Source organism: Mobula hypostoma, chromosome 9 (genome assembly GCF_963921235.1).
Source record: "Mobula hypostoma chromosome 9, sMobHyp1.1, whole genome shotgun sequence".
Lineage (NCBI taxonomy): Eukaryota > Metazoa > Chordata > Chondrichthyes > Myliobatiformes > Myliobatidae > Mobula > Mobula hypostoma.
This window is the reverse complement of record NC_086105.1, coordinates 113,675,903-113,696,802: the sequence shown is the minus strand read 5'-3', so window position 1 is coordinate 113,696,802 and position 20,900 is coordinate 113,675,903. Positions and strand designations below refer to the sequence as shown.

The window sequence follows — 20,900 nt, the reverse complement described above, 5'->3', positions numbered from 1 at the left end:
TTAAAACATAAGTCCATTACTTCTGACAATTTGACCTTCACCAAGCCAGCAGACCTCGAAAAAAGTTATATATTGATTTATTTCTTGAGAATACAGCACAGAATAGGCACTTCCAGCCCTTCAAGGCAAAACTACCCTGTAATCCCCTAATCTAACCTGAGCCTAATCATGGGACAATTTACAATAACCATTTAACCTACCAACCGGTACGTCTTTGGACTATGGATAGAAACCCATGCCGTCATGGGGAGAACGTATAAGTTCCTTACAGGCAGCAGTGGGAATTGAACCAGTGTCACTTGCACTGTAAAGGGTTGTGCTAACCACTATACAGATGAGTTAAAGATTTAATTGTTAATTGGTTACTGCAAATTGCCCCTTTCTTTAGATAAGTAGGAAACGAATCAGAGTGGAGCTGATTTCAGAGAGAAAAGAAAGTGCAGGGATTCAGAGAGATAAGAGAGAAAAAGGGATCGGTGGGAGCCAGCATAGTTTAAGTGGGCTGAATGACTTCATGGGATGCAGGATGATGGCAGCACAAGTTCATAAGAATTACGCTTTGGTTAAGTTATTATTGAGATATTTAAAACAGTTGAAGGATTTGATAAGGTTGTAGATGAACATTATTTTTCCTGTTTTGAAAGTTTGCAACTAAGGACTAATATCTCGTTCAAGGAAGCTTGTCACAACCTTTCTAAGGGCAATCAGGAATATTTAGAGATGCCCAGATCTTATTTTTTTTAATCCCTTGAAACTAGATGTGGGTCATTAAGAGATGGAGTGTCTTGGAAATCAGGCTAGGAGGTCTACTGACAACTTCATAACCGAAGCCAGTACATTTTTGCTGTGCAAGGAAATTAAATAATACCAAACCAGGACAATTTGCTGGTATTGAGATCAACCATGACCTCCTGATTGGTAGAACTAACTCAAAGGGATGTTCCTCCTGTACTGGTCTGTACCTATGTTCTTTTGAACTGCAGCTTATCCTGTGTATGAGTGTAGATTTACAAATCTAACAAAATTCAACATGGTCCCATCTCTGCGTGAGAGTTTACCAATAACATTGGGATAGTTGGTTTGCATTTTCAATGTTTGATTAATGTTGATTATCTTTTACTCTCCTAGTCTTGTTATTACAAATAGAAGCCTTTATGAAGTATTAGCATTTACTAAAGTGTAATTTTTTAAAAAAATTAAAAGTATTCTAGTCTCTTAATGGGCTGACCTATACCGTCTTGTGTTTGGCACAGTATTCTGATTGGGAAGATGCACTGGTGCTATTCCTAGACCAACCTCAAAGGGGCACAGTAGGTCTAACATTCAGTTTTTGTTATTGGTAGGACATTTGTTCTTGGGAGTAGAAAACAGTGACATCAGGATAAGTGACCTAGAGGAGGGGTGCAATGAAAATCCGGGACTCTGACCTTGCGTGTTGGAGCAATAACATTGCTTTTGGCAGTTTTAAAAACAGCTGGACACAATAATAAGTCCATACCAGCCCCGTCTCACTATGCTCTTCATTTCTGTTTCACTTTCAGTCAGTCCAGGTACTCACCGTTCATGAAACAGAAACACATAGACAGTTCCAATGCAGGCCATTATCCAGATGATCCAGCGCATGTGAGATGCCCAGGGGCCCAGCTCCCGCAGATTCAGCCTGTTATAGAAAACAGTAGGCAGTAAATTGATTCAGTTCAAAATGGCAGGTGTGGTTAAAAAAAATGAGGGTTTTGGGACAGCAGACAACTCGTTGGTACAGGCATTACTAATTCAACTTAGCTGGTTACGGGTGTGGGAATTGTTTGAAAAATGGTATGAAGTATGAAGCAAATTCCACATGATACCGGTCTGTAGCATCGTTCATCAACTCCAGAAAATATGATACATCATTATAGTCATTAATGAGTAGTTGATGGAGGGTATATACAGACATTGTGAAGGATGTAACAGCTCCAATTATCTTCACCTTTAATTTAACATTGTTGGTATGAAAAAGAGGGGAGATGTCAAGAGCAGCTTCTTCACCCAGAGAGTTGTCAGATCATGAAATGCTTTGACAGAAACCATCATAACTTTTAAGGGAATGTTGTTTCAATATTTAAAGTCATGCAAGTTAAAGATGCACGGAAAGAGCGTTAAAATAATGGGATTAATTTTTCAGTTGTGCCAGGTAAAAGCTAGCACAAACCTAATAGGCCATATGGCCTTCGGCTGTAATTAAAATTTATGATGTTATCGTCTTTAGTTGCCTGCTGCAATGATACAATACTTGAAAACACCATTTGCTCCTAATTTTCCCTGAGTTACAAAAGAAAATGTTTATCTTGAGTTTTGATCATGTATTTTATTTCTGATTTTACCTATATTTCCTATATCCTTATGACAAAGGAGACCATTCGGCCCACTGAGTCCATGCAGTTCTTGCAGCAATCCCACTCATGCCATTCCCTCATTTGTTTCCCTGTAACCTATTCTCCTTCACATACCTATCAACTCCATCCTAATTCTCATGACTCCTACTTCCATGAAGGGTAATTCACAGTATCCAGGAATGTGGGAAACCAGAGGACCTGGGAGAAATCCGTACTGTTACAGAGACCATATGCAAACTCTGCATACAGAGGACCAGAGAGCAGGAGCAAACCCAGGTTGCTGGAGCTGTAAGATTTGCAGCACTACAGTGTTGTTATTTTTGGAAGCCCTGCATTATGGTGTGAAGAACATACAATATATTTTATGATTCTGGTGTTGGCTTAAGATATAGCTATGGTGCTGGTGGGTTCTTCTATCCCCCTTTGACGCACTATTTTGCCCCTCCTGATTTTCTCTCCCTCAGTCTGGTCTCCTCTCCATTCCTCCTCTCTCTTCAACCTCATTTGTCTCTGCTCTCCCTCGCTCCACTCTCTTCTCTGCAATCTCTGATAGCTTCTCCTTCATTCCCCAATTCAATTGTCCTTTCCATCAGCCTAGTCTTCCTCCATCTCCTCTCTTCCCCTCCCTTTACTCTCTCAACTTCACTCCACTCTATGATAACTTCTACCCAACACCACTCTTTGTAGCATCTACGGAGAGGAATGGTCAAAACCAAACCATCAAAGGTCCATTTCCCTCCAATGATGCTGCCTGACCTACAGAGTTCCTCCAGATTCCAGCATCTGCAGTTTTGAGTCTCCACATTTTGCAAACAGTCATTGGTCTTTATTGAAAGAGTTGTAGTTTAGAAATAAGGAAGTGTTGCTACAAACCACAGGGTAGTATTAAGCTCATGCCTGGAACACTGTGCAATATTTTGGTTCCCCTGTTTAAGAAGTGATATTCCAGGTTGGTAGGCAGTCCAAAAGAGATTCACTATGCTAATTTCTGGGATAACAGGATTGTCCTTTTATGAGTGGTTGGAGAAATTAGAGCTATATTCTTTGGAGTTTAGATGAATGAGAAGGGATGTTACTGAAACAGATGAGATCTTGGAGATATCGGGGTAATACTGAGATGGTTCCATTAGTGTGAGAACCACAAAGGTTGTGTCATAGTTACAAATTTAGAGGGTGGTCATTTAAAAATGAACTGCATAGGCACTTCTGTCAGAGGGCAGTGAATCCTGCAGTTCTCTACCCAGGAGGGCATTGAGGCTGGATCAATGAGGTATATTAAAAGGAAGTGGATTCCAGTTAATAGGGATTGGTTACCTGGGGCAGCCGCTTATTTGGTTCAGCTCTTGAAGAACAAAAACTAATCAAGAAAGTAGCCGGGATTCCCAGAAGCTTGTTTGGGGCACTGTGATGCTTAATTGGGGCAGAAGACTGGTGCCATAGTGTTTCTAAATAGCGTCAGGTGTGTGCCATTGTGTGGTCATTAGACACTAGACTGTGCTTAGAGCAAACAGTTTTAAAATAGTGTCAACTGCGTGCACTTGTGTTCAAAAAGCAGTGATTTTTGTCACTGATAGTAGGTGAGAAATAACCAATAAGACAATTCAGAACTGTTTTGCTGAAACTGCGGTTTCAAGCAGTCAGGCTTGAAGATGCCAGAAATAGCCGAGAGTGAAAATGAATCTATTTCACTGCTTCAACAAGTTAGGAACTACAAAGAATCTAAAGGTATTGACAATCATCTTGAATGTCACAATGAAAATGAAGATTTGGAGGATGCAATTGTCAATAGATTGCATGAAGCAGTCCATTATCTGCACTAGGTGACTGTCTTTTACAGTCAATCAAAAGATCACGGCAATGTACAGGTACACTGGATGAATTCCTCTAACGATAAAAATTAGAAACTGATACATTGTTTTATAACACTATAGTTGTATTGGTAGTGTTCTAATTTGTTCTGTGTTTCATTTAAATACATAATTTGTTACTCGGTTAAATGGTAGTTTGTCTTTTTATACCCTTGGAGCTGGGTCAGTAGGAGATAGTGAAGTTGAATCGCTCAAAAAAGAGGGACCAGTGAGCCTGACCTGTTACGGTGGCAGATCTGTTGTATGGATATGAGGTTCTCGTGGTCAGTCCAAATCAGGAAGGTCTCAGTAATCCACATCAGCCAATGTCTCCATTCTTGCCTATTTCCTACTCCATAACAGTGCTGTGTAGAGTTGAACTTAAGCGAGAAGAAGGCACAAGGATGTGTCTTTCCATCTGGTCCTTGCTGGGAGAGGGTGGCCCTGGCGCCCTTTTCAGATCCACCCACACCTACCACAAAAGGTCCAGAGGGTTTTGAATGGCAGTGAATGGAAGTGGTGGTGAAGCATCTCTTGAACTCCTGGAAAGTGTGGTTCATGGCAGCAGACCAAGTTAGGTGATTTGGTGAGTGAGGCAAGAGGAGTGGTGATTTGGCTGTAGTTCCTTATGAAATGGGTGGTAAAGGTTGGAGAAGCTCAAGAAGCACTGTAGCCATGCGTAGGAGTGTGGTTAGGGCCATTCAACGACAGGGCTCACTTTCTCTAGGTCCATGGTTATGCTTTGGGTGAAAGGATGTAACCCAGGAAGGAAATGACTCAGGTGTAGAACTGTCTAATTTGCAGTATAGTTTTTGTGACAGACGTGGTCTTGGGGGTCTTGAGAGAAGATGAGGATATCGTCAAGGTAGATGAGCACATACTTGGGTAGCATATCTGGAAGGATTTTTTTTTTTTAGAAACCTGGTGAACTGTTGGAAAGTCCAAGTGGCATCACCAAGTATTGATAGTGGGCAGTCGTCCACTCATACACCTGGCGGATGCAAATCAGACTGTACGTGCTCCATTGATGCAGCTTAGTGAAGATTTTATTTATTTAGTGATGCATCAGAGTGCAGGCCCTTCAAGCAGTGCCACCCCAGCAACCCCGATTTAACCCAAACCTAACCACGGCACAGTTTACAATGACCAATTAACCTCCCCAGTACGTCTTGGGACCGTGGAAAGAAACCAGACCTCCCACACTTTTCACGGGGAGGACGCAGATCCTGTGCTGTCCATCAAGGGGAGAGGGGTCGCCATTTTTACTGGTGATTTTGTTGAGTCAACGGTAATCAAAGCAAGGTCAGAGACAAAGAAGAATCCTGCACTGGCTGGGGAGTGGGATGGTAAATGAAACCCTGCTGTAGCGCTTCAGTGATGTAGTCTTTCAGGGCTTGGGTCTCAGGAGGGGAGAGGGAGAACAGATGGCCTTGGAGAAAGGTGGCGACCAGGAGAACATCAATCGCGCAGTTCTGAGGTCTGTGAGGTGGCAGGGTGCTGGCCTCTCTTTTAATGAAAGTGATGACAAAGTAGAATATTCCTGTGGGAGTTTGGTGAGGTGATGGTTTCCTCGGATTTACGGGGTGAAGTCAACTGAGGTTGCAGGCAGGTAGGTCCCCAACTCAGCAGTGAACTGGATGACTAGGATGGCCAGGTGAAGTGAGGGTCATGAGTGGACAGCCAGGGGTAACTCAAGATGAAAGGAGTGTTGGGTGAGTCATCGGGGGAAATTGGATAGACATATGGTGCTCTCTGATGCTCATGTACATAGCCTGTGTGTTCACTCTGACCATCCCAAAGCCCAAAGGATGTCCGGCAATGGCCACGATGCAGAAGGAGTGACGGATAAGCTGCGTAGGAAGACAAAACAGCACACACTTGAATCTCTTTTCCTGCACTTCTTTCTTCTTTCCCTCATGCCAGTTTCTTGTCCATCAGTCCACTCATCTTCTTGCTTAAGCCTTCAGTTCCTCATTCTGATTTCTCACCATCTCTCCGCTTCAACCTCCTGGAACTCTCGCAATGATTACAAAAAAAATCAATGGGAATGGTGAGGGTATCTATTTCAGGCCACACAATCCATAGCTTGAACTAGGCACAGCCACAGAATCAGATGCATAGCTCTAGTGGGCTGAGGTAATGCTTGTATTTTCTGAATGTAATGAACCAGAGGTAAATACTTTTCAGGCCTGCAGCCCAACAGTCAGTCCTGACACCTGCAGCTTCCTTGTGGGTATTTTTACCAGGCAGGGAGAATGGACTAGAATCACTTCCACACAGATTACTTTTCCAGGAATGCTGTAGGAAATGGGGAGTATATCCACTCCTGATAAAATCAACTGAATCTCTCACTGATCGCGTCATAGAGGATGAGAGGTGGGGGTAGTTTTCTAAAGTGCACTCTGCCCCAATGCTCTTGAAGAAGCCACAGTGACCTCTCAGGAAGGAATAAGTCAGGTTTTTCCAATTAGACTTCTTCATTTAAGTTAACCTTGTGACCTGATGAGAGGAAATCCATCGCTGTGCAATAAAACAATCAGGACCAACACAACACTCTAACAGCTTGGTATTCAGCAAACTTAAATCCTGCTGTCTGCTAAATTTAGCAGATTAATTCATAACCACATTACCCAAGGGACCAGGCCTCATATCATTGCCACAGAAGTAATTCACGAAGTCAGCAAAAGTACAAAAAGATTATTACTATAAATTTAAGGCAATTGTGATTGTTGCCTTGAACCCACATTTAAATCAATTTGATAGATATAATACTTTTCATATGTGATTGTTGTTGGATTCATCAAATTCACATTCAGAAAAACGTGAATAATCCTCAACCATTAAAACTGAAAAAAATACACAAGACATAAATTTGTAAGTATGACACTTGATTCACTGTGAGCTTATGTTTACATTTATGAACCCAAGATGGCCTTTTATTTGAAAGCTGCTAATGGAATGTTTAAAGGGGTAGATTTTGTTTTTATGTAATCCTGTAAAATGGGACAGTTTAAATCAGCAATCCATTTAAAGCTAATCTTTTTCAAAATTTTCATTGTCGTCCATGGAAATGTCAGCTGTTTTATACTATCGCACAAACAGCTGGTAGAAAAAATGTAAGAAATAGAAGGACCTTGTACATTGGACACTTACAACATGACATCATAATGTGGACAATTAACTCTTACCATCCCACTCCTCCTGCATGCGTGTTCAGTGCCTTCCTTTCCTTGCCCTGAAATACCCTATCAGTGTGTTTGTTCAACTTCTCTCGCAGCTGATCTACAGCAAATGTCTCATTTTCCCTCGTCTAGGTAACTGAGTGATGGCTGTCTATTGTGGCAGCATGGCCGAATGTGATCCTCTGATGAAAAAGAGCCAATTTACATTCACACTTCTGGCAAGCATTCCTAGATGTAAAACATAAACGCCATCTGATATATTCTGCTTTTTGAGACCAGCAACACTCCAATTGTTTTACTGCTCATAGAAAACCATAGAAACCATAGAAAAACTACAGCACAGAAACAGGCCTTTTGGCCCTTCTTGGCTGTGCCAAACCATTTTCTGCCTAGTCCCACTGACCTGCACACAGACCATATCCCTCCATACACCTCCAATCCATGTATCTGTCCAATTTATTTTTAAATGTTAAAAAAGAACCCGCATTTACCACCTCGTCTGGCAGCTCATTCCATACTCCCACCACTCTCTGTGTGAAGAAGCCCCCCCTAATGTTCCCTTTAAACTCCCCCCCCCACCCTTAACCCATGTCCTCTGGTTTTTTTCTCCCCTTGCCTCAGTGGAAAAAGCCTGCTTGCATTCACTCTATCTATACCCATCATAATTTTATATACCTCTATCAAATCTCCCCTCATTCTTCTGCGCTCCAGGGAATGAAGTCCTAACCTATTCAACCTTTCTCTGTAACTGAGTTTCTCAAGTCCCGGCAACATCCTTGTAAACCTTCTCTGCACTCTTTCAACCTTATTTATATCCTTCCTGTAATTTGGTGACCAAAACTGAACACAATACTCCAGATTCGGCCTCACCAGTGCCTTATACAACCTCATCATAACATTCCAGCTCTTATATTCAATACTTTAATTAATAAAGGCCAATGTACCAAAAGCTCTCTTTACGACCCTATCTACCTGTGATGCCAGTTTTAGGGAATTTTGCATCTGTATTCCCAGATCCCTCTGTTCTACTGCACTCCTCAGTGCCTTACCATTAACCCTGTATGTTCTCCCTTGGTTTGTCCTTCCAACGTGCAATACCTCACACTTGTCTGTATTAAACTCCATCTGCCATTTTTCAGCCCATTTTCCCAGCTGGTCCAAGTCCCTCTGCAGGCTCTGAAAACCTTCCTCACTGTCTACTACACCTCCAATCTTTGTATCATCAGCAAATTTGCTGATCCAATTTACCACATTATCATCCAGATCATTGATATAGATGACAAATAACAATGGACCCAGCACTGATCCCTGTGGTACACCACTAGTCACAGGCCTCCACTCGGAGAAGCAATTCTCTACTACCACTCTTTGGCTTCTTCCATTGAGCCAAAGTCTAATCCAATTTACCACCTCTCCATGTATACCTAGCGACTGAATTTTCCTAACTAACCTCCCATGCGGGACCTTGTCAAAGGCCTTACTGAAGTCCATGTAGACAATATCCACTGCCTTCCCTTCATCCACTTTCCTGGTAACCTCCTCGAAAAACTCCAATAGATTGGTCAAACATGACCTACCATGCATAAAGCCATGTTGACTCTCCCTAATAAGTCCCTGTCTATCCAAATGCTTGTAGATTCTGTCTCTCAGTACTCCCTCCAATAACTTACCTACTACCGACGTTAAACTTACCGGCCTATAATTTCCCGGATTACTTTTTGATCCTTTTTTAAACAACGGAACAACATGAGCCACTCTTCAATCCTCCAGCACCTCACCTGTAGACAGCGACATTTTAAATATTCCTGCCAGGGCCCCTGCAATTTCAACACTAGTCTCCTTCAAGGTCCGAGGGAACACCCTGTCATGTCCCAGGGATTTATCCACTTTAAATTTTCCTCAAGGCAGCAAGCACCTCCTCCTTTTCAATCTGTACAGTTTCCATGATCTCACTACTTGTTTCCCTTAATTCCATAGACTTCATGCCAGTTTCCTTAGTAAATACAGATGCAAAAAACCTATTTAAGATCTCTCCCATTTCCTTTGGTTCCGCATATAGCCGACCACTCTGATCTTCAAGAGGACCAATTTTATCTCTTACAATACTTTTGCTCTTAATATACCTGTAAAAGCTCTTTGGATTATCCTTCACATTGACTGCCAAGCTTTCACTATTGTCCTGGCTGAGGAAAATTAACTCAGTGTAGTGTAAGCATCTTGCTTATTCAGAATAGCCTGAGCAATGTGATCATTTGCACAGTGGGAACACTCTGCACAGTGTGATGATTCTAAGAACAGTTTCTGGCTGACCCTAGGAAGTCTTCAAGGATGCTATATAATTCCTGCCTATTGATCACTCAAGATCTTGAATTATTTGATTTATTAAATTTCCAAGTAGTATGAGCCTATAATTTCCTGGATTATCCCTATTTTCCTTCATGAACAAAAAATTTACATTGGCTACTCTCCAGACTTCTGGACCCTACATTTTGCGAGAGGAACTAACAATCTTTGTCAAGATCCCAGCAATCTCCTCTCTTGCTACTTTCAATAACCTAGGACATGTCCCCTGATGCCCTGAGGATTTATCCATCTTAATGCACTTTTTGATCTCAAAATGTCCTAGCACGTTAGCGTGTCCCATGCAGCTTTCACTACCCTCTATGTCCTATTTGATGAATATTGACACAAGGTACTTGTTTAGTGCTTTACCCATATCCTCTGAATCCAAGCATAAGTTCCCTCTTCCTGAGTCGTCCTACCCTTTTTCTAGTTATTCTCTTGTTTTTAATATTAGTACAAAAATCATTGGGACTTATGAAGATAGAGTAGTTGTATTACTGTATTATTGTTGTATACATGGATCTTAGTAAGGCATTGGACAAGGTCCTGTCGCATAGGCTTATCCAGAAAATTAGGATGCCGAGGAGCCATGGTGACTTGACTGGTTGGATCCAAAATTAATTTGGCCAAAGAAGACAGAGGGCATTGGTGGATGGGTCTTACTCTGGATGGAGGTCTGTGACTAGTGATATTCCATAGGGTTCTGTACTGGGACCTCTGTTATTTGTTTTTTATATATATATAAATAAATGATTTGGACGAAAATGTGGTACGGTAGGTGAGTAACATTGCAGGCAACACAAAGATTGGTAGTGGTGTGGATTGAATAGAAGATTACAAAGGATAGAGCAGGATATAGATCCTTTAGCAGGCTCCCTAAATGTAGCTGCACAGAATGATATGGTCGTAAAGAAGGCATATGCCATGCTTGCCTTCAGTGGTCAAAGCACTGAGTTCAAGAGCTAGGAGGAATGTTACAGCTTTATAAAACACTGGTGAAGCCACATTTCGAATATTGCATTCAATTTCTCCAGAGTGTTGGAAACTAAGTGGAGATTTGATAAAGGCATATGTAGAGTAGGTATCTTTTACTCAAGATTGAAATAGCTAGTAGTAGAGAGTATGTATTTAAGGTGAAAGGGGAGTGTACAAAGAAGATATGCAGGGCAAGTTTCTTTTTATTACAGAGAGTCGTGAGATTCTAGAATACACTGCCTGGATGGTGGTAGAGGCAGATAACATAGAAACTCTTAGATAAGCATATGAATATGCTGAGAAGGGAGGGATATGGTTAATGTGCAGGGAAAATGGATTAGATTAGGATTTTATTGGTTTAATTAGTTCAGCACAACATCATGGGCTAAAGGGCCTGACCTGTGTTGTGCTGTTTTATGTTCTAGGATTCTCTTTAATCCTGCTTTTGGCCTTCCTCATCCCCTGCTTGAGCTCTTTCCTGAAGAAAGGTCTTGGCCCAAAATGTCAAAATGTCCATAGGTGCTGACTGATTTACTGACTTCCTCCAGCATTTTGTATGTGTTTCATTGTATTTCCATGTCTACAGAGTCTCTTGTGTTTATGATTGAGCTCTTCCCTGCTACCTTTATATTCCCCAAGAGGCCTGTCTGATTTTAACTTCCTAAATGATATATAGGCTTTTTTTACACTTTTTGACTAAATGCATAACCTCTTTCATCATCCAAGGTTCCCTTACCTGGCTATCCTCATCTTTCCTCATTGCAGCATACAATCCTGGCTCTGATCAGGTGGTCTGTAAACAACTTGCACATGACAGATTTACCTAATAACAGCTGCTCCCAATTAGCTCCCCTTAACTCTTGTCTAAGAAAGTCATAAATTGCTCTCCCTTAAGTTAATATTTTCCCAAGTTCCAGATTTATCCTCATTCATAACTATATTAAAACCACTACCTTAAAACTTAGGAATTGTGATCACTTTCCTTTTTAAAGAGGAAGCAGTGTAGTGTACAGTATATGTACTGTATGTGTTGAGTACTTCTAAGAAATGGATTAAATCACATCATATTGCTCATAACCCACTGTTATACTCAGACATTTCAGTTTTAATTGAGAGTTAGTGCCTTCAATTAAAAAAAATTCTGTTTGTAGCAACGCACACAAAATGCTAGAGGAACTCAGCAGGTCAGGTAGCATCTGTGGAGAGGAATAAATAGTTGACGTTTTGGGTGGAGGCCCAAAACAGTGATTGACTCTTTATTTCTCTCCAATAGGCGCTGCATGACCTGCTGAGTTCCTCCAGCATTTCTGAATCAGAATCAGAATCATTTTGTGTGCGTTGCTCTGGACTTCCAACACCTGCAGAATCTCTTGTGTTTCTGTTTATAGCTCTGTGTTGACTTATTCATGCAAGCAGCAATATAAATGGAAACTGCACACATAATAGGTAAAAGTTTCCTAATTTCAGTAAAGTTCAAAATAATTTCTAGAAATCTAATTTCTGATTGTCCAATTGGATCTTTAACTATTTACAAACTATTTTCATTGAAAATATTTCCCAGTTATGCTTTGTGGAGTTCAATCTGTGCAAATGTGAGGTGTCACACTTCAGGAAGTCTAATGTAAGGGGAAAGTATGCAGTTAATGGCAGGACCCTTATCAGCTTTGATGTACAGAAGGATCTTGGGGTCCTGCCCTATAGTTCACTGGAAGTGGCCACACAGGTAGATATGGTGATTTTAAAAAAAGGCATATGACACGCTTTCCTTCCATTGGTCAGGGCGCTGAGTACAAGAATCAGAAAGGCTGCACTTGACGTATCTGGTTGCTTCATTACTGTATGGATGTAGAGGCTTTGAAAAATGTGTAGAAGAGGTTTACTAGGATGCTATCTGGATTATTCCTGAAAGGTAGCTCAAATCCCAGTTTATGTGGATCAAAAATGATCTAGGACTCAGGACGGTTGGCGTTTGCAGGAATCCCTGTGAATACAAGGCAGCGTATATCAGCCAGACGCGATGCACAGTGGAAACCCACATCAAGGAGCTTAGGAGGTGTATCCATGTGGGTTATCTGGAGAAATCAGTGGAAATCAGAAACAAGACTTTCAACAAAGACGAAGGCCTTGCTCTAAGTAAGAACTGGAATACAGTTTTAGTCAAAGTGGGACAGTGGAAACCTTATTAGTTGAGGACTAACCAATCAAGAGGGACGGATGACAAAGTAAAGTATATGTACCACCAGACTAGATATATCTAGGTATCATCCCTGATGAAGATGAGAGTTTGTCATCGAAACGTCAGTTAAAATTGACACCTGGACCTGGCTGAAAGCCCAAGAAGAGTTTATGCATCATATACGTCAGGAAAGCACTAGATCCTTGAACATATAAGCTATAAGGAGAGGTTAGACAAACTTGGGTTGTTTTTTCTGCAGCAACAGAAACTGAGGGGAGACCTCATAGAAGTTTATAAATTTATAAAATGCATTCAGAGCATAGACAGTCAGAATCCTTTTTCCAGCACAGAAATGATGGGTACTAGGGAGAGAATGTTCAAATTAAATGTGCAGGGCAACAGTGTAAATTCCTGGAATGGGCTTCCAGAATAATGTTGGAAGCAGATATGATAGTGATGTATATGAGGTTGCTGGATAGACAAATGGATTTGGAGGTATAGGGACCATGTTCAGGGAAAGAGATTTAGTTTCATTTGGTATTGTGTCTGGCACAGACAATGTGGGCCGAAGGGCCGGTTTCTGTGTTGAATTATTCTATATCCTGCATTACATGAGGTCTTTGTAACTTTATAACATTATTCTAAGATTAGTAACCTATATGCCCCTAAATTACCTATGGCAAGAAATTCAATTGCACACTTCTTTCCAGAGTTATGTGATTAAAAAGTGGCCAGAGTGGAATGTGTTAATAACATCTCCACTTTACACCTCTGCCAAAATCTGAAAGGGCATTTCCCAGAACAAATCACCTTTATGTCTTCAACTCAATTCCCGCACTAGTTGTTCAGGAAAGGTATCATTTCTCATATACTGCACCTTTTTCTGAGATTGCAAGGAAATTAAACAAGATAATTCCAAAGGCAATCATGATCAGACACTTAAAGAATAACTAGGTCTTAATACCACACTATCTCATTTGGATCTAAGAAGGCTGGTATCGTATTTAACCTTGGTTCTCCACAACTTCCCTTTCCAAACAACCCAGACATCAGCTGGTAATCTGAACTCTGTACCCAGCATGCTCCAGACACCAAATCTTTCAGTCAGACCCACCTTCCTGACCACCTTCTCTCCATCACACCTACCACCCCAGTCACTTACTTTGTTCCCTAAACCAAACTTCATTACTCATCTCCCCAACTTCAGACCCTGACATTACATTGTATGAACCACTTTTTCATATCTGGAAACATACTGTCCTGTGTGCAGTAGAATCACTGGTCCTCCATCTTAGAACCTGCAAGATTCATTTAGTCTCTGTTTTTAAGTTTTCACTGTCAGGGATCAATTTTACACCCCTCCCCCAGTCTACCATTGCCCTCAATAAGTAACCTACATAATCATACCCTCACTCCTGCTCTGTTAACCTCAAAGCACCCCTCTAATCATCTCTCCACCAGTTCCTCCTGAATTTCTCCCAGAGCCAGTTCAATCCCAGCCGCCCCCTATTAATCATGTCCCAATCAAAACCTCTACCTCAATTAGATCACCCTGTTCACCTTCCCATTTATTTTACCAACACTTGAACAATTGTCACCTCATGTATCTTCAGTTCCTACCCACCACATGATTCTTTCCCCATCAGTCCTCTCTGGCCTTCTCTAAGCCTCAGAAGGTTCATTTCCTCCATGTTTTCCACTCACGCAATAGAGGAGATCATGGAGGTAAAGCCAATTATGTTGTGTTATAATGTCTTAGGTCTTATGGGTGACTGAGCATCTGATCTGAAGAAACTTACAGCAAGCTGCCACTATCATCCTGCTCTTAAGCGGCCATACATGACAACTGTGACAGTTGCTATGGGTGAAGCTGATATGCCCCATCGAGAGTGGATTAGTTGTTACTCCGTCTCACTGAGGATTTCACAATGATTCCTGGAAGTCCCTGCTGGAGTGAGTGCTCCTTGGCAATTTTAGATCAAATCAGAGGACAATGGAAAATTAATGGAGCTTTTCACTTACTGCAAAAAATCTGAGTCACTGCATCTTTTAGGTAACACCAGGACAAACAGTGTCTGGAGTTATTAAGTTCAGAACCAACCAGCAACTTTGGCAGGTTAAGGTGCTACTTGAGAAAATTCATTGCAGTAAAGGGTGTCCTGTAGTGAAGTTATACCAGGAAGAGAGGCCAAATTTCCAATAAAATATGAGACATCCTGTTTACTGCTGGTAACACTAGGTTAATGCCATTTGCTTTAATAATTATCACTATTATAAAGTCACAATTTTTAGTTCTTTGTTGACTCACCAGGGGGCATATGAGGCAGCAATGAAGAAGTAGATCACCATCCTGTCAAACATGTGGAAGCAATGCTCCATTGTTCTGGATACAGAAAGAAGATAATTGTGTAGAATTCCACTGTGTGCCACACAAACACAAAATTTATATAAGCATTGATTTGCTTCACAAAGAATAAGTAGGACATCATCCTTCAAAGTGTAATCTTAGCTCAGTATAGATTCATTATACTGTAATGTTTTCAATTAAAACCAGCTATATCAGAACTGCCGTAATCCCTGCCCCTTTCCAAAAATGGGCCAGGCTGTTTGTGTAATAACTAGGTTGTCTTCTAAATTCAGTTAAATCATTGCACAGAAGTGTGTGTGTGTGTGTGTGTGTGTGCGCGCGCTCCAGAGTATTTACAGCCACAATCACTCACATAAACAGAAAACCTCACAAGTACATACCACTTGCTGGCCTTTTATTCTGTATTATTTTAGATAAGTATCATATAGAATGCACTACATGGTATTTGATAATACTGCATGTCCCCAGCAACCCACCAAACTGAAGTGGTGGGGCCCGGGGGTTCGAAAGAGGGGAATGAGCCAATGTTTGGCCATCGCTGGAGTGGACATGGAGGCGATTTGAAGCGGTTGAACTGAGGCGATTTGAAGCAGGTGAACTGAGGCAATTTGAAGCGGGTGAACTGAGGCGAAGCAGAGTTGAGGCAGGGCCCGGGCCCAAGAGCAAAGGAATGACCCACTGTTTGACTGATTGAAATGCTGGGCAAGATTGGAAGGGCTGGGTATGTGTCGAACCGAGGTGGCGTGGCTCGGCCCTGGGCCCAAGAGCATATTAAACCGACAAGGCCCGGGTCAGAGCGTGAGGAACAGCCCAGGATGTGGCTGATTTAAGCACCGGGGTGTCGGGGCAGGAGAAGAGGAACAGGCTGGTATTCAGTTCACTGCTCCACAAGGTTTACTCATCTCTGCGCTGAAATGAGGTTGTGGCCTGCAACTAAGGGGTTCCTGGACAGGCTGTAGAGAATACTGGTTTCGTGGCTGTGGATTCACTTCTGTGAACTTCAATTTTGAATGTTAGTTGCTTACTTTTATTGATTGCACGATTTGGTTTTTTTTCTGCACGTTGGGTACTTGACAGTCTTTTTTAATGGTTTTTTTTGTTTTGTGGCTGCCCGTAAAGAGACGAATCTCAAGGCTATATATAGTATACATACTTTGACAATAAATTTACTTTGAACTTTCAACTTTTGAACTCCCCTGTGTATTACCACCAGTTTTTAATCTGCAGAATAAAAAATACATTGTGTTTTTGAATAAAATTTCCAGACCTCCATGTTTTCAGGGCAGGGTCAGCGAGCCTTTGTGGATGCAAAGGGATGCTTGACATTTCTTGTTGAGACAGTGTAGGGTGAAGATAACCAGTATATGAAAGAGAAAGGGAGGGGTGAGGCAGAGGCTGATAGTGTAGGTGGAACCAGCTTTGGGTGGGGGCAAAGGAGAGATGGAACCAGTTGGGGAAGGATCGGTCTTTGGGTGCTTGAGGCTACATTTGCTATGCAGTTATTGTGCCATGGTAGAGATGTTAGCATGTTATTATTTCTTTTTTTACAAAGGAAGTTTTTCAGTAATTACAGCATCATATTACCAGAATACTAAAATGTTTACAATTCACACTATTTACAGTCAATGGCTTCAAATCACAACATAGCCATCTCTATGTAGAATGTTCTCGAGCTCCTATGGTGCCCACCAATCCCAGAAGCCCCCCAAGATATTAGCATATTGGCAGTGAGCACCAGTCAAAAGAATGCTGAATCTGCATATAATGGCATCATTAGTGTTCAATACAAGTTTGATGCCAGTGTTACAGTGCAGTATCTAACACCCTCTCTAATTTCACATAGCCGAAATCACATTCACTGCAGCAAGGACAATAACCCAATTCGCGACCACCATCAGCACTCTCCCTGACTTGGTTTCATCTGCCTGTTGCTATGTGATCATTCACCTGGGTTTCTTCTTTCTTATCCCTTGGTTTACCCTCCCTCTACATTCATCCCACCCCCAGTCTGTTCCATCTTCTCACCATTCCTGACTTACATTGTTCTACCTATCACCTACCAGCCAGTGTCTAAACATTGTTCTCCCTCCCTCTGTCATCTTATTCCACCTATCACCTACACCAGTCTCTGTCCCAGTCCTCCCTCTCACCTCGATATACTGGCTATCTACCCTCTCAGTCCTGATGTAGGATTTCATTGACCATTTCTTTGCCTCCACCAATGCTGCCTCACTCAAGAAGCAGTTCGTCTTCTTGTCTCTTGAGTCTTCATATTCTAAAAGTACTTCACTGGAAAAATGCAACAAAGGTTTATCTTTCTTTCCTAACATAAAGTCCTGTCATTCAACAAAATACATAGATTGTTGAAAAATATTATTTGTCTTAATTTGCAATTAACTGCCAATACAAAAAAAACAATAAAAACACAGGAAGGTTAAATTTGCCTTTAAAACACCGCATAATTACACTATTTTCTGGTCCTTTGCCATTTCAGAGTTCACATGGAAGATATTACAGGTTCCATTTACATAAGGTCAGCAGTTGCCTGGTGACATTATTCTTGTCTATTTACATTTGTGATATTGATGTTTTATGCTTCATATTTAATTATTCAATTGACAGGTGGCAAAATATCAACAAATTAAAGCCCAGTGCCTGGCACTGACCTTAAAAACAATCAGTTCATTTAACTGCTTCACATTTGTTGGCAATTTGATTGACACTCTAACACATGCTATACACAGCAGTGCTTGAGAAATTGTAATTCTGGGAACATAGGATAATGAAGCCCATTTCCCCACTCGCCTGCATAACCTCAGAGTAACATCCTTCCTTACTCCTTTCCCACTAAGACAAATTTTAATGCCTATTCAACACTGAATTGGAGGTGGTCTTGTAAGGGGCATCTATTGAAGTGATTCCAGATTCGAAAGGAAAATATGATACTCCTGCATACTATGTCACCCAAAGTTCCCTTGAAGAGGAAGACCTATAATCCTCCAACTTGGCTGAATTTAAACTAGAGCAATGTGAGTCTTATGGGGTGCATAACCTGCACCTGATGACATCTCATCAATTCCCTTAAAATACTGTGTTGTGTACTGTGTAACTTTAATCACAATAGACAGGTATATGGAGGAATTTAAGATGGGGGGTTATATGGGAGGCAGGGTTTAAGGGTCGGCACAACATTGTGGGCTGAAGGGCCTGTACTATTCTACGTTCTACGTTCTGTTACCATTAAACCTTTTCAAAACAAAATTCAGCCTGTCAGCAGTCTTTGGATGTTAAGGGTAAATTTGCATCTGCACTAGGTAGGGATGCTAGCATATTGGCAGTGAATGCCAATCAAATAAATGTTGAATCTGCGCACAATAACATTAACCAGTAGGCAATGCAGACTTGACGTCAATGCCATTGTACAGCGTCGAACAGTCTCTCATTCTCACACAGCTGAACACATAGACAGTACAGGAAGGGCAGCAACTAGCCCACAGTGATAAAACATATTGTAATAAAGAGCAAACTGTAATCAGTTCTTACGTAACTGATCTATATTTGAACACCATGAACTATGTCAAAGAAGTAGAGAATGGCTATTTGATGACAGGCAGATGTTATATATTCAAGAGACGTGAACCAACAATGCCACCAACCTTTCCCCAAGTGACACTGGAGGCCAAGTATGGATGATCAGATCAAGTAACTTGTTTTATGGGCCAGTCACATTATTTGATGTATCAAAATTTTTGTTTTCACATTACATGAGGCAAGGACTGCTGAAAATGATTAACATCAGACACATCTCTGGTAGACAATCCTGATCATACTTGGGAAAAACACTTCTTTGGCCCAGCTCTAAACACAAAATCCGTAGAACCGTGCACAGTAATTATTGTCACAACAAGAACCCTTGGCAAAAGCCTGTAAGGAGGATTTCCGAAGCTGGGCTTGATTGCGTAGGTAGGAGTTCAAAAGTCTCACTCTAAGGTCATTTCGCCAGGATGTCCTGATCAATGAGAGGAACTGGAGTTACAATAATCTATCCGGCCTAGATGGAGTACGGCCAAGCCCAAGTAAACCAGGAGGAACATTCCCATCGATTCATCCTATAATTCAAAGCTGCGAAAGCTCTCCTTTTACCTCTTCCCTTCCCATCATTTAGGGACACAAATAGGCCCTTCCGATGAAAAAGTATTGTATCTCATTTTTACCTCTTTCAGCTTAGAATACTGAAGAAACTAAACTGCAGATTAGGTTGAGCACTTTACAAATAGCTCTGTTCTTCTTATCTCTTTAACCCTCCAACCACTGACATTTTGATTTGTTTGTCTTTGGCCTTAAGGCCAATTTATACTTGTGCGTCAAATGTACGCCATAGGTATGACGTAGCCGCATTCCCTATGCTGTACTCTATGCCGAACCCTACGCCGTAGCCTAACGCACACCTCTCCCAAAATTTAACTACGTGTTGCGTTGACGCAGACCGAACAACTGTGATTGGTCCAGTTGGTAGCGTCACATTTCCTCCTATGCAGCAATAGCTTCCCATTGGGCGACTGAAGGGCAGGGAAGGAACTCTGGCTGCAATGCTTTCCATAAAGCTTTACAGACCTCCGAGATTATGGAGGACCCTGTGCTTGACGCCAGTTTGTAGCTAGCTGCTACAGCCTGTTGACTTACAGCTGAAGCTAAAACTCGAATGGTGATTGCCAGTCTCTGAGTATACTGTGTGTACACTGATGCGAAATAAATGGTTGGAGATGATGAACCAAATCGTCAAATCTACCTGCCGACATCTGAAAATATTTGAAATGCATTTCCTCGTCCATGTCTCTCAGTGGCCGGACAAGCACAGAAAATTCACCCTCCTTCAGTTTCAGTTGCCATTGTTTGAAGTTTGAGTTTCTTTGTGTTGAGCTTCAACACAAAGAAACTCAACACAGTGGCATAGAAACCCCACTGCCAACTAACATTTTGGCAGTGAAATGCAGAGAGATGCAGACACACCAACGCACCAGTATAAATGCTCACAACGGCGTAGCCCACTTGCGTAGGCTACAGCGTAACCTAGTACGCACAAGTATAAATCAGCCTTTAGACTGTTCCAATGAAGCCCAGTCTAAGCTCAAGGAATAGCATTTGATCTTTGACGTGGCACATAACAGCTTTCAGGATTTGACTTTAAACACAGCAATTTCAGATAACCGGCTGATCTGGGTTGTACCACACTGGCCTTTTCATGAAGGCCTTTGACCTTTTTTCTCTCTCCAGAGATGCTGCCTGACTTGCTGCAAACTTCCAGCATTTTCTGTTTTTACTTCAGATGTCTAGTATCAGCTATGCTTTGCTTCTTCAATATGTACCTAACTCTCTGCCATTGATGTCCCTTTTCCCTTTTTTTTTTACCCTCTCCACCATCTATTTTCATTCAACTCCTTCTGCCCAGATCCCTCAGACAGGTCATTTTCAGACAGTAAACCTTCACCCCTGCTCCCAGCTAACCCCACCACCACTTATGTCATTCAGTTCCTTTTGATCTCTGTACTAATATTCATATTGTTCTCCTCGCCTCTTCTGTCTACATTTAGAAGTTCCTCAGTTCTGACAAAAGGTCAGCAACTTGAAACTATT

At 41.6% G+C, this 20,900-nt stretch overlaps 1 protein-coding gene across 4 annotated transcripts in view; it reads right to left on the bottom strand.

Annotated features, from left to right (window-relative positions):
- The window catches only part of mmd2a (monocyte to macrophage differentiation-associated 2a), a 122,694-nt gene that overhangs the window by 13,970 nt on the left and 87,824 nt on the right, over positions 1 to 20,900 (bottom strand). For all 4 annotated transcript variants that reach the window (XM_063058947.1, XM_063058948.1, XM_063058946.1 and 1 more), the window contains 2 exons: positions 15,207 to 15,281; positions 1,559 to 1,660 (listed from right to left, as the gene is read on the bottom strand). In XM_063058947.1, the coding sequence (XP_062915017.1) occupies positions 1,559 to 1,660; positions 15,207 to 15,281 (177 nt within the window). The remainder of the gene's footprint in view (positions 1 to 1,558; positions 1,661 to 15,206; positions 15,282 to 20,900) is intronic.